Source organism: Oncorhynchus clarkii, chromosome 21 (genome assembly GCF_045791955.1).
Source record: "Oncorhynchus clarkii lewisi isolate Uvic-CL-2024 chromosome 21, UVic_Ocla_1.0, whole genome shotgun sequence".
NCBI lineage: Eukaryota > Metazoa > Chordata > Actinopteri > Salmoniformes > Salmonidae > Oncorhynchus > Oncorhynchus clarkii.
Genome location: NC_092167.1, coordinates 1,316,917 through 1,330,794, shown reverse-complemented (window position 1 = coordinate 1,330,794; position 13,878 = coordinate 1,316,917). Strand labels below are relative to the sequence as shown.

The following is a 13,878-nucleotide window of genomic DNA, read 5'->3' as shown; positions in this document are numbered from 1 at the left end:
TGTGTAGTGGAGCATTATAGTGCCCCTCTTACCTTTAAAATGATTCGGCAATCATCCTTTTTATTTTTAGAAAAACAGTTTCCATCAACATTTGTTGCAATAAAGAAAGTTTGACCAAAGAAAAAATCCCCTCCTGTCAAATGGATACATTTTTTTGTTGTTAATCTTTAGAAAAATTATCCTGTATGCAAAGTAGAAGTAGTTTTCATATACAAACGTCATACGTCCGAACTCAGAAACAAATACGCTTCCCCATAAATAACATGGTCGTTGTGGTAGAACGGCTATTTTGATTGGCGATTTTCTGCATTTACCAGAGTTCCATCGGGAATCCTGATTTCAGACGTGTCCATGGAAACAAGATTATTAGGGGAGTTGTTATTTTTTCAAAGCATGAAAACTGTTTTAATCGAACTATTATATTAATCAAGACTATCCACAATAATCGCATTACTGTGTGCATGTAACCCTACTCATTGCTTTTGTCTAATAAACCTGGGTCAACGGTAACCTGCCTAGTGTCTCTGAATAAAAATATAGGATAAAAAATATATAAAAAATGAAGTCTGCTAGAATTTGTTAGAATTAACCTATAAAGCTTTTGTAGTTGTAAGCTAGATAATGTAGAGAGAGGTGTGTTTATTAATTTCGTAAGTGCACGTGATCTGGATAATCATGTTCTGTAGCCTGTTGATCAGCAACTTATCATGGAGAGAAAGGTAGTGGCGTCAAAATCACACACCTGCAGGTGAAGCCCACAGGGATCCCACCTTCTAGTCTCCCAAATGGCACCTTATTCGCAGTGGTAGACTATTTGTATATATATAAATATATGTATATAAAAAAAATGTATATATATATATTTTTTAAACCCTATTTTAAACCCTATCAAACCTTAAAACTTACCTTAACCTTAACTTCAAAATTTGAAAACTTCAAAATTTGACAACTTCTACATTTGCATTTGGAGTCACTTCCAAATTGTACGTTGGGACAAATGTGGATAAACGTCAAAATGGTTAAACCGTGAGATCATGTTGAGTTGAGAACTGTTTAGCTCCGCCTCGCCTCTGCTGGCCACTGTATAAAAACTTGGCCGTGTGTGAATATAGTGATAATGCCATACAGGGCGGTGTGTAGGCAGGCAGGGGACCCGACGGTGTAATGTGGTCGGGGGGAGGGTTGATCTGTCGACTAAGAACCATTCAGGCGATTGGGAACTTTAAACAGTTGTTGTGAATGCGTTCGGACGGGCGAGCGTGACGGCGGTGTGACTTCAAGAGACGTCTTCACAGAAGAAGTTGTGCGCACACAGCGAGCTGCAGGAAATATACATTTAGTAATAAGGTAATGTAGAATGTCATGTGAATAGGCTATACAATTTTTTTTGTGTGAATTTAGTGTATTTTGATATATTTTAGACATGTTTATTGATAGCCTAGTCTACACTTCTATAGGCACGTTTTTATTCCGGGCTAAAAAATAAGAATTGCTTGCAACATGTTGTCATTTAGATGGCTATAATTTGAGAGAAAATGCTAAACCTAGTGTATTGAGAAACGTAACGCCAGGTAACTAACTGCACACTGGCGCTGTCCATTGACGTTATTGCTGACTTCAGTGTCAAGTTGTGCGCGTGGCTACTATGTCCTCGTGAGTTTTTGGTTCATATTTGACGGTGTTGTATTTTATTTTAAAACCGCTTAACGTTTTTTTTCTTTCTTAAACTTCGTTTTTGTGGGTTAGGTTGTCACTGTCCCGTACGAGACGATGTTTCTTTTTGCGCTCTGCCTATACCTCGGGAAGTTGGTGTCGTCCGGTGTCAGTTTGGAGTTCCGTTATCACAACACCGTGGAGGTGGAGAGATACCTGCGGGACGTTAACAACACCTTCGACTTCACACACCTGCACAGTATTGGAAAGTCTGTTGAAGGTAAGAAGATGTTGTCTTTTGAGCCTAGATTTTGTCCCAGGTGAGAGAGAGCCTAGGGTATTTTCAAATTTGATAAGATTTTTTTGGGGGCTCTTTGTAAGCAGGGCACCCGTTTTGGAGACTTCTGGTATATCATCAAAATAAATCAATCACAATTTTTTGGGGAATCATTCAGTAGTTTTTTACCAGATTAAGTACAATTACCGTTGGAAATTAATGTTGACAATTTTTATATTCCTAAAATGTCATTTGAAAATGACGCTGTCGCTGCTTCCAGTTGATCAATGTCAAGTGTCCAAATCAATAACCAATATGCATAAACGGTTTGTGATATACTGAAAACATAAAATGTACTTTCTACACATACATGTGCATCAATAGTAATCACATTACTTACATTTTTTTTTATGGGTACCTTATAAACTGCACATGCACCAAAAACCCTGTTGTTTTGTCAAGTGTCACTCATTGATTAGGGAGTTGAAACTGTTGAAACTACCACAAAAACACATGACAACTGGATATATTTTTACACCACTGGTTAGAGGACAACCAGCAGAAGAAGTCAGCTACATTTTGGAAATGTTGCTAATTAGAAATATGCTAATTAGCTAAAACTTGTCTGTGATGAGATTTGAACTCCCAACGTTTGGATTGCTAGACGTTCCCATTATACACTCATCCATCCAACCTTCTTTTGCTTTAAGTAACCATCTGTCTTATTTAACCATACGAAACGTAACATATCATACTAAATGGACTATCTCAGATTTACATAACAGGAATAATACGAAATGTTCTGAGACCAGGTTGGAAACGTGGAATAACGTATACATGGTTGGTTAGATGAGCGTTAGTAGAAGGCTTCTATGTATATTTTACGTAACAGAATAATACGAAATGTTCTGAGACCAGGTTGGAAACGTGGAATAACCTGGAATAACCTATATGTGGTTGGTTAGATGAGCCTTAGTAGTAGGCTTCTATGTATATTTTACTTAACAGAATAATACGAAATGTTCTGAGACCAGGTTGGAAACATGGAATAACCTGGAATAATGTATATGTGGTTGGTTAGATGAGCCTTAGTAGTAGGCTTCTATGTATATTTTGGAATGCCAGATGTTGATTTCAGGAGGCTGCCTTCACGGAAAATGATACAAACAACTTTTTCTGTTTGTTCCATTTCAATTAATCACGACCCGCCATAGGATATCAACAGTGACATTTTGACTTTCAAATCTGTGTATTGGTATGAATCAACAGTACAAAACCAAAGATATTGATCTGTTTTTTTTTAAAGCAATTGATCTTGTGTCATCGTGTTGAGTATAAACTTTTATACTAATATAACCAATCTGAGGTAAAAAGTTAGTGTAATTTCCCCTCTCACTTCGATGTGGTCTTAATGGCAGCTTGTGTTTTGTAGTAACCCGGTAACATCATGGGAAGTCACGTAATATACATTTAATTAGGAATGGAAAAATATCTTATTTCTGTGATGATAGTAAATGAAGCAAACACAGATTTGTTCGATATTCACGTGTATTTCTCACTAGTTTAACCATTTTAGAGATGTAAAAAAATATATATATTATGTTCCTAAGCAGAATTTAACCAGGTGCTCCACACGCTAAAACACGAAGGTTCCTCAAGGGTTCTTTAGGAAGGCTGATGGGTTTTTATGTGGAATCATAATGACTCTAAACACTTCAATGGTTCTTTACAGTTCACAAAATGATTCTTTGCTGTTTTAGTGATAATTAAAATGTAGGGAGGGGGGGGGGGGGGGTAATATAATATTTTGGGGAATGGGTTAGTCACAGCTCTGTGTACAACCATGAGTGAGGGTTTCATTCCAGTTGATCTAATGTGTTGTGCTGTGACGTTACATGTTATACAGATGTAACTGATTCCGTCTCAGCCTGTGAACCCATCTTCCCCTCTCATCAGAGGACTCTTTGTAAACCGCGTCCCTGCCTGCCAGCCAGTGACTGCAGCTGGCTGATGTGAAGACTAGCCTAAACAGACCGTTAATATATCATCCTGACCACTGCTCTGAGCCTCCCAGCGGCTAATTCTCCTGCTCTCAGCCTCCCAGCGGCTAATCCTCCTGCTCCCAGCCTCCCACCAGCCGGCCCTACCTAGTCCTCCTGCTCCCAGCCTCCCACCAGCCAGCCCTACCTCGTCCTCCTGCTCCCAGCCTCCCACCAGCCAGCCCTACCTCGTCCCAGCCTCCCACCAGCCAGCCCTACCTAGTCCTCCTGCTCCCAGCCTCCCACCAGCCAGCCCTACCTAGTCCTCCTGCTCCCAGCCTCCCACCAGCCGGCCCTACCTCGTCCTCCTGCTCCCAGCCTCCCACCAGCCGGTCCTACCTAGTCCTCCTGCTCCCAGCCTCCCACCAGCCGGCCCTACCTCCTCCTCCTGCTCCCAGCCTCCCACCAGCCGGCCCTACCTCGTCCTCCTGCTCCCAGCCTCCCACCAGCCGGCCCTACCTCGTCCTCCTGCTCCCCGTGCTGCGTGGTTTCCTCCCCCAGTGCTGCGTGGTTTTCCCACCCTCCCCCAGTGCTGTGTGGTTTTCCCCCCCTCCCCCAGTGCTGCGTGGTTTTCCCCCCCTCCCCCAGTGCTGCGTGGTTTTCCCCCCCCTCCCCCAGTGCTGCGTGGTTTTCCCCCCCTCCCCCAGTGCTGCGTGGTTTTCCCCCCCTACCCCAGTGCTGCGTGGTTTTCCCCCCCCCTCCCCCAGTGCTGCGTGGTTTCCCCCCCCCCCTCCCCCAGTGCTGCGTGGTTTCCCCCCCCCTCCCCCAGTGCTGCGTGGTTTCCCCCCCCCTCCCCCAGTGCTGCGTGGTTTCCCCCCCCTCCCCCAGTGCTGCGTGGTTTCCCCCCCCTCCCCCAGTGCTGCGTGGTTTCCCCCCTCCCCCAGTGCTGCGTGGTTTCCCCCCTCCCCCAGTGCTGCGTGGTTTCCCCCCCTCCCCCAGTGCTGCGTGGTTTCCCCCCTCCCCCAGTGCTGCGTGGTTTCCCCCCCCCTCCCCCAGTGCTGCGTGGTTTCCCCCCCTCCCCCAGTGCTGCGTGGTTTTCCCCCCCTCCCCCAGTGCTGCGTGGTTTCCCCCCCCCCCCCAGTGCTGCGTGGTTCCCCCCCCCCCAGTGTTGCGTGGTTCCCTCCCCCCCCTCCCCCCCCCCTCCCCCAGTGCTGCGTGGTTTCCCCCCTCCCCCAGTGCTGCGTGGTTTTCCCCCCCTCCCCCAGTGCTGCGTGGTTTCCCCCCCCCCCCCCAGTGCTGCGTGGTTCCCCCCCCCCCAGTGCTGCGTGGTTCCCCCCCCAGCCACAGTGTTGTAGATTCAGGAGATATCCCTGCCTGTTGGTGTTGTAGGTAAAGAGATATCCCTGCCTGTTGGTGTTGTAGATTCAGGAGATATCCCTGCCTGTTGGTGTTGTAGATTCAGGAGATATCCCTGCCTGTTGGTGTTGTAGATTCAGGAGATATCCCTGCCTGTTGGTGTTGTAGATTCAGGAGATATCCCTGCCTGTTGGTGTTGTAGATTCAGGAGATATCCCTGCCTGTTGGTGTTGTAGATTCAGGAGATATCCCTGCCTGTTGGTGTTGTAGATTCAGGAGATATCCCTGTCTGTTGGTGTTGTAGATTCAGGAGATATCCCTGTCTGTTGGTGTTGTAGATTCAGGAGATATCCCTGTTGGTGTTGTAAAGAGATATCCCTGCCTGTTGGTGGTGTCGATTCAGGAGATATCCCTGCCTGTTGGTGTTGTAGATTCAGGAGATATCCCTGTCTGTTGGTGGTGTAGATTCAGGAGATATCCCTGCCTGTTGGTGTTGTAGATTCAGGAGATATCCCTGCCTGTTGGTGGTGTCGAGTCAGGAGATATCCCTGCCTGTTGGTGTTGTAGATTCAGGAGATATCCCTGTCTGTTGGTGGTGTAGATTCAGGAGATATCCCTGCCTGTTGGTGGTGTCGATTCAGGAGATATCCCTGCCTGTTGGTGGTGTCGATTCAGGAGATATCCCTGTTTGTTGGTGTTGTAGATTCAGGAGATATCCCTGTCTGTTGGTGGTGTAGATTCAGGAGATATCCCTGCCTGTTGGTGTTGTAGATTCAGGAGATATCCCTGTCTGTTGGTGGTGTAGATTCAGGAGATATCCCTGTTTGTTGGTGTTGTAGATTCAGGAGATATCCCTGCCTGTTGGTGTTGTAGATTCAGGAGATATCCCTGTCTGTTGGTGGTGTAGATTCAGGAGATATCCCTGTTTGTTGGTGTTGTAGATTCAGGAGATATCCCTGCCTGTTGGTGGTGTCGATTCAGGAGATATCCCTGTTTGTTGGTGTTGTAGATTCAGGAGATATCCCTGTCTGTTGGTGGTGTAGATTCAGGAGATATCCCTGTTTGTTGGTGTTGTAGATTCAGGAGATATCCCTGCCTGTTGGTGTTGTAAAGAGAGATGCCTACCTGTTGGTGTTGTAGATTCAGGAGGCAGGATCAGAGAGGCCTGACACTTTCTTGTCTGGTGAGAAACTCCCTATTTTGTAACATACAGTACGGGCTTTGTCCCAAATGGCACTGTATTCCCTATAGGCCCCGGTCAAAAGTTGTGCACCATATAGGGTACCAGTTGGGACTCGCACACACAACAATTTTGATAAGGATCTTGGCTGGGGTTCAGGACTGTCACGCAGGCTGCTGCCGACCAGAGTAGTCTCTCTCTCTCTCTCTCTCACACACACACACACACACACACACACACACACACACACACACGGTCAGTCATGTGGCTCACAGATCACTGCTGCTGCAGCATGAACACAGAACGGTCTCTTGTTACTTTAAAACAATGAAGGTGGTTTTAATGCCGCGGTCCGACATGAATTGATGACATCTAGCCGTCCCCCTGAGTTTAAACAAATAGGCTGTCGATAAATCCTACATAAATGGGAATACAGCTGTGTTATCTTACCTTTCCTTACTGTAACAAGCTATGAACCTCTTGTGTTTTTATAGTTGTAGGAGTCCCAGAGACTGACAGTTCTCTCAGAGCAGTACATTTTTAGAGTGACTTTAGAGAGAGAACCCAGCAGTAGTGGTGATGTCCTCCTCCAGCAACCCCTCTCGGATGTCGGAAGGGGGGAAAAAAAAACCACAAGTCCTCTTTATCCCAACGACAACAGATCCCGTTGTCGTGACTACTGTTCCATTTTGTTACAGATGCATTTAGTAGGGGGCTCACAGAGACGGACGGTGTGAGAGATGTTTATTCAGCTAGCGTTGTCATGCAGGGAAGATGGTCCCGGGGTGTGAAAAGAAAAGGCCTGTGTGTGTTCTCTCATCTCTGATTTGAAAGTGACATCCTCTCTAGTCAGGTCCTCGCTGTCGGCCGGCCTGCCTCAGACTCAACCAGAGAGAAAACAGGAGGGATGGACTAAACTAGAACAATCACTGTTGGGAATCACTGTGACACATGGGAGTCGATTGAGGTGGAATTGGAGTCGATTGAGGTGGAATTGGAGTCGATTGAGGTGGAATTGGAGTCGATTGAGGTGGAATTGGAGTCGAATTGGAGTCGATTGAGGTGGAATTGGAGTCGATTGAGGTGGAATTGGAGTCGATTGAGGTGGAATTGGAGTCGATTGAGGTGGAATTGGAGTCGATTGAGGTGGAATGGGAGTCGATTGAGGTGGAATGGGAGTCGATTGAGGTGGAATGGGAGTCGATTGAGGTGGAATGGGAGTCGATTGAGGTGGAATTGGAGTCGATTGAGGTGGAATTGGAGCCGAGGGAGAGGTGGTGCAGACAACCCCTGGATTTACAGTTCATTGTATCTGTTCGGTTCTTCACTCTGTTGTGTTGGGAGATTGAAACATCTCCTTGTCAATCTCCCTGGGTTGCCTTGCCAGTTGGTGGCATTTCTGTGGCGACTCTGTCTGTCTGTGCTTTGCATGGCTGGACACAAAGCTGGCATTGAGGCACCCTCTTCCAGCTCTCTTTCTTTCTCTCTCCCTCTCTCTCGTTTCAGTCAGATTCAGATGCAAATTGAGACTCTCAACCTCTGGAGCAGGAACTGGGCTTGCTTCCAAAATGGCACCCTATTCCCTATATAGTGCACTACTTTTAGACCAGGGCCCATATGTCTTAGTGCACTACATTTGACCTATGTAGGGAATAGGGTTCTATTTGGGACGTACCCTATGTTATTACCATAGTTGACTCGCTGCTGCTTCCTGACTCGGTCCCTGTTCCCTTTTGTTTCTGAGAAGACAGACCAGACTATAGGACCTCGTGTTTCTGAGAAGACAGACCAGACTCTAGGACCTTTTGTTTCTGAGAAGACAGACCAGAATATAGGACCTTGTGTTTCTGAGAAGACAGACCAGACTATAGGACCTTGTGTTTCTGAGAAGACAGACCAGACTATAGGACCTTGTGTTTCTGAGAAGACAGACCAGACTCTAGGACCTTGTGTTTCTGAGAAGACAGACCAGACTATAGGACCTTGTGTTTCTGAGAAGACAGACCAGACTGACTATAGGACCTTTTTGTTTCTGAGAAGACAGACCAGACTATAGGACCTTGTGTTTCTGAGAAGACAGACCAGACTATAGGACCTTGTGTTTCTGAGAAGACAGACCAGACTGACTATAGGACCTTGTGTTTCTGAGAAGACAGACCAGACTGACTATAGGACCTTGTGTTTCTGAGAAGACAGACCAGACTATAGGACCTTGTGTTTCTGAGAAGACAGACCAGACTATAGGACCTTGTGTTTCTGAGAAGACAGACCAGACTGACTATAGGACCTTTTTGTTTCTGAGAAGACAGACCAGACTCTAGGACCTTCTGTTTCTGAGAAGACAGACCAGACTTTAGGACCTTTTGATTCTGAGAAGACAGACCAGACTCTAGGACCTTTTGATTCTGAGAAGACAGACCAGACTCTAGGACCTTGTGTTTCTGAGAAGACAGACCAGACTCTAGGACCTTGTGTTTCTGGTCTGTCTTCTCAGACTATAGAACCCTGTGATGGCATCTGTCTGTTTGTTTCTGGTCTGGTCTGTCTTCTCAGACTATAGTACCCTGTGATGGCATCTGTCTGTTTGTTTCTGGTATGGTCTGTCTTCTCAGACTATAGAACCCTGTGATGGCATCTGTCTGTTTGTTTCTGGTCTGGTCTGTCTTCTCAGACTATAGAACCCTGTGATGGCATCTGTCTGTTTGTTTCTGGTCTGGTCTGTCTTCTCAGACTATAGAACCCTGTGATGGCATCTGTCTGTTTGTTTCTGGTCTGGTCTGTCTTCTCAGACTATAGAACCCTGTGATGGCATCTGTCTGTTTGTTTCTGGTCTGGTCTGTCTTCTCAGACTATAGAACCCTTTGATGGCATCTGTCTGTGCTCAGCCAGTCACATTTTTAATTGATTAGAACCTGGGAGGAATTAACTTCAGATTGGAGCCGTATGGATCCTGAGGCCTTAATGGTTTAAAGTAAAGCAGGTGAAGAGAGGACAGAAGTCCTACAACACTGTGAAGATGACTCCCAAATTGTACCCTATTCCATGGCCTATATAGTGCCCTACTACTTATGACCAGAGCCCTATGAGGAATAACGTGCCATTTGGGACACAGGCTAAGACCATACCCTCCGATGTAAAACTTCTTCAGCCAGCCATTTTAAATACAGCCACCCTTGCTGATATCCTAGAGTGTGAATGGTACAGACGAAGTAGGATCTTAATTTGAGTCAGTTTGCTACAGCAGGAAAATGATCCTGCAGCAACAGGAAATGTGGATTGTTTTTTTTTTAAAGGGTTGATACATTTTTTGTGAGGGCAAATCAAGTCTGAAACTTAAAAGTGGAAATTACAAACTGTAGAAGCCTTAAAAAAAAAACTAAAATACACTACAAGTTTGCAGGAAAATTCCCAGCAACAAGAGTGATCAAATTAAGGTCCTACATCTGTAGTTTGTCTTGCACCTGTGGAGAGGTATTTAAGGAGTACCGTTAAGCACTAGGCAGTACCGTTAAGCACTAGGCAGTACCGTTAAGTAGCATGTTCAGGCAGTATCTTTAAGTAGCGTGTGTTCAGGCAGTACCGTTAAGTAGCGCGTTCAGGCAGTATCTTTAAGTAGCGTGTTTAGGCAGTATCTTTAAGTAGCGCGTTCAGGCAGTATCTTTAAGTAGCGTGTTTAGGCAGTATCTTTAAGTAGCGTGTTTAGGCAGTACCGTTAAGCACTAGGCAGTATCTTTAAGTAGCGTGTTCGGGCAGTATCTTTAAGTAGCGTGTTTAGGCAGTATCTTTAAGTAGCGTGTGTTTAGGCAGTATCTTTAAGTAGCGTGTGTTTAGGCAGTATCTTTAAGTAGCGTGTGTTTAGGCAGTATCTTTAAGTAGCGTGTGTTTAGGCAGTATCTTTAAGTAGCGTGTGTTTAGGCAGTATCTTTAAGTAGCGTGTGTTTAGGCAGTATCTTTAAGTAGCGTGTGTTTAGGCAGTATCTTTAAGTAGCGTGTGTTTAGGCAGTATCTTTAAGTAGCGTGTGTTTAGGCAGTATCTTTAAGTAGCGTGTGTTTAGGCAGTATCTTTAAGTAGCGTGTTCGGGCAGTATCTTTAAGTAGCGTGTTTAGGCAGTATCTTTAAGTAGCATGTTCGGGCAGTATCTTTAAGTAGCATGTTCAGGCAGTATCTTTAAGTAGCGTGTGTTTAGGCAGTATCTTTAAGTAGCGTGTTCGGGCAGTATCTTTAAGTAGCGTGTGTTCGGGCAGTATCTTTAAGTAGCGTGTTTAGGCAGTATCTTTAAGTAGCGTGTGTTTAGGCAGTATCTTTAAGTAGCATGTTTAGGCAGTATTTTAAGTAGCATGTTCAGGCAGTATTTTAAGTAGCATGTTCGGGCAGTATCTTTAAGTAGCGTGTGTTCAGGCATATCTTTAAGTAGCGCGTTCAGGCAGTATCTTTAAGTAGCATGTTCAGGCAGTATCTTTAAGTAGCGTGTGTTCAGGCAGTATCTTTAAGTAGCATGTTCAGGCAGTATCTTTAAGTAGCATGTTTAGGCAGTATCTTTAAGTAGCGTGTGTTCAGGCAGTACCGTTAAGTAGCATGTTCAGGCAGTATCTTTAAGTAGCGTGTGTTTAGGCAGTATCTTTAAGTAGCATGTTCAGGCAGTATTTTAAGTAGCGTGTGTTTAGGCAGTATTTTAAGTAGCGTGTGTTTAGGCAGTATTTTAAGTAGCGTGTGTTCAGGCAGTATTTTAAGTAGCGTGTGTTTAGGCAGTATTTTAAGTAGCGTGTGTTTAGGCAGTATTTTAAGTAGCGTGTGTTTAGGCAGTATTTTAAGTAGCGTGTGTTTAGGCAGTATTTTAAGTAGCGTGTGTTTAGGCAGTATTTTAAGTAGCGTGTGTTTAGGCAGTATTTTAAGTAGCGTGTGTTCAGGCAGTATTTTAAGTAGCGTGTGTTTAGGCAGTATCTTTAAGTAGCATGTTCAGGCAGTATTTTAAGTAGCGTGTGTTTAGGCAGTATTTTAAGTAGCGTGTGTTTAGGCAGTATTTTAAGTAGCGTGTGTTCAGGCAGTATTTTAAGTAGCGTGTGTTTAGGCAGTATTTTAAGTAGCGTGTGTTTAGGCAGTATTTTAAGTAGCGTGTGTTCAGGCAGTATTTTAAGTAGCGTGTGTTTAGGCAGTATTTTAAGTAGCGTGTGTTTAGGCAGTATTTTAAGTAGCGTGTGTTCAGGCAGTATTTTAAGTAGCGTGTGTTTAGGCAGTATTTTAAGTAGCGTGTGTTTAGGCAGTATTTTAAGTAGCGTGTGTTCAGGCAGTATTTTAAGTAGCGTGTGTTTAGGCAGTATTTTAAGTAGCGTGTGTTTAGGCAGTATCTTTAAGTAGCGTGTGTTCAGGCAGTATTTTAAGTAGCGTGTGTTTAGGCAGTATCTATCAGCGTTTTAACTACTTTGCAGATGTGAAACAGACATCATATCATATTCCCACTTCATACTACAAAACCAACTTCATAAACAGTTTAATATATATATATATATTTTACTCAGAATTCCATGACCGACCGGCAGTAAGACATTGTTGGCAGAATAGATGGATGAAGTTCTATTCTGACATCATTCACCAATACATTTCTCGTTGTCCAACAAATATTGTTTTCAGGTTGTAGATCACACCTAGCCTGGTACATTGTTTTCAGGTTGTAGATCACACCTAGCCTGGTACATTGTTTTCAGGTTGTAGATCACACCTAGCCTGGTACATTGTTTGCAGGTTGTAGATCACACCTAGCCTGGTACATTGTTTTCAGGTTGTAGATCACACCTAGCCTGGTACATTGTTTGCAGGTTGTAGATCACACCTAGCCTGGTACATTGTTTGCAGGTTGTAGATCACACCTAGCCTGGTACATTGTTTTCAGGTTGTAGATCACTCCTAGCCTGGTACATTGTTTTCAGGTTGTAGATCACACCTAGCCCGGTACATTGTTTTCAGGTTGTAGATCACACCTAGCCCGGTACATTGTTTGCAGGTTGTAGATCACACCTAGCCTGGTACATTGTCTTCAGGTTGTAGATCACACCTAGCCTGGTACATTGTCTTCAGGTTGTAGATCACACCTAGCCTGGTACATTGTCTTCAGGTTGTAGATCACACCTAGCCTGGTACATTGTTTTCAGGTTGTAGATCACACCTAGCCTGGTACATTGTTTTCAGGTTGTAGATCACACCTAGCCTGGTACATTGTTTTCAGGTTGTAGATCACACCTAGCCTGGTACATTGTTTTCAGGTTGTAGATCACACCTAGCCTGGTACATTGTTTTCAGGTTGTAGATCACACCTAGCCTGGTACATTGTTTTCAGGTTGTAGATCACACCTAGCCTGGTACATTGTTTTCAGGTTGTAGATCACACCTAGCCTGGTACATTGTTTGCTTCCTCCACCCAAGTCAGTGTGCTGGCAGCAGCCACTCAGTGTTAGTGGTGGCTGTTTAACAGTCTGATGGCCTTGAGATAGAAGCTGTTTTTTTTCAGTCTCTCGGTCCCAGCTTTGATGCACCTGTACCTGACCTCGGCCTTCTGGATGATAGCGGGGTGAACAGGCAGTGGCTCGGGGTGGCTGTTGTCCTTGATGATCTCTATGGCCTTACCTGTGACATCGGGTGGTGTAGGTGTCCTGGAGGGCAGGTAGTTTGCCCCCCCGGTGATGCGTTGTGCTCTTCTCTTGTTCTGCGTTTAGTTATTGATCTTGTTGATGTGTGTAACTGAGGGGGGGAGAGATCCTACCTTTTCTCTTTCATGGTTGTTTGATCAACAGGACTGTAAAGTTCCCAAATGTAAGAGGACTCCCCTGGTATTCATGTAACGGATGTGAAACGGCTAGCTTAGTTAGCGGGTGGTGCTGAGGTAACGGATGTGAAACGGCTAGCTTAGTTAGCGGGTGGTGCTGAGGTAACGGATGTGAAACGGCTAGCTTAGTTAGCGGGTGTTGCTGAGGTAACGGATGTGAAACGGCTAGCTTAGTTAGCGGGTGGTGCTGAGGTAACGGATGTGAAACGGCTAGCTTAGTTAGCGGGTGGTGCTGAGGTAACGGATGTGAAACGGCTAGCTTAGTTAGCGTGTGGTGCTGAGGTAACGGATGTGAAACGGCTAGCTTAGTTAGCGTGTGGTGCTGAGGTAACGGATGTGAAACGGCTAGCTTAGTTAGCGGGTGGTGCTGAGGTAACGGATGTGAAACGGCTAGCTTAGTTAGCGGGTGGTGCTGAGGTAACGGATGTGAAACGGCTAGCTTAGTTAGCGGTGGTGCTGAGGTAACGGATGTGAAACGGCTAGCTTAGTTAGCGGGTGGTGCTGAGGTAACGGATGTGAAACGGCTAGCTTAGTTAGCGGTGGTGCGTGCTAAATAGCGTTTCAATCGGTGACGTCACTTGCTCTGAGACCTTGAAGTAGTGGCTCCTCTTGCTC

At 45.1% G+C, this 13,878-nt stretch overlaps 1 protein-coding gene across 1 annotated transcript in view; it reads left to right on the top strand.

Annotated features, from left to right (window-relative positions):
* Positions 1–1,125: 1,125 nt before the first annotated feature.
* LOC139379616 (carboxypeptidase M-like) overlaps positions 1,126–13,878 on the top strand; it is a 69,382-nt gene continuing 56,629 nt past the window's right edge. The window contains exons 1-2 of the mRNA XM_071122416.1: positions 1,126–1,347; positions 1,747–1,933. Of these exons, the coding sequence (XP_070978517.1) occupies positions 1,771–1,933 (163 nt within the window). The 5' untranslated portion in view covers positions 1,126–1,347; positions 1,747–1,770. The remainder of the gene's footprint in view (positions 1,348–1,746; positions 1,934–13,878) is intronic.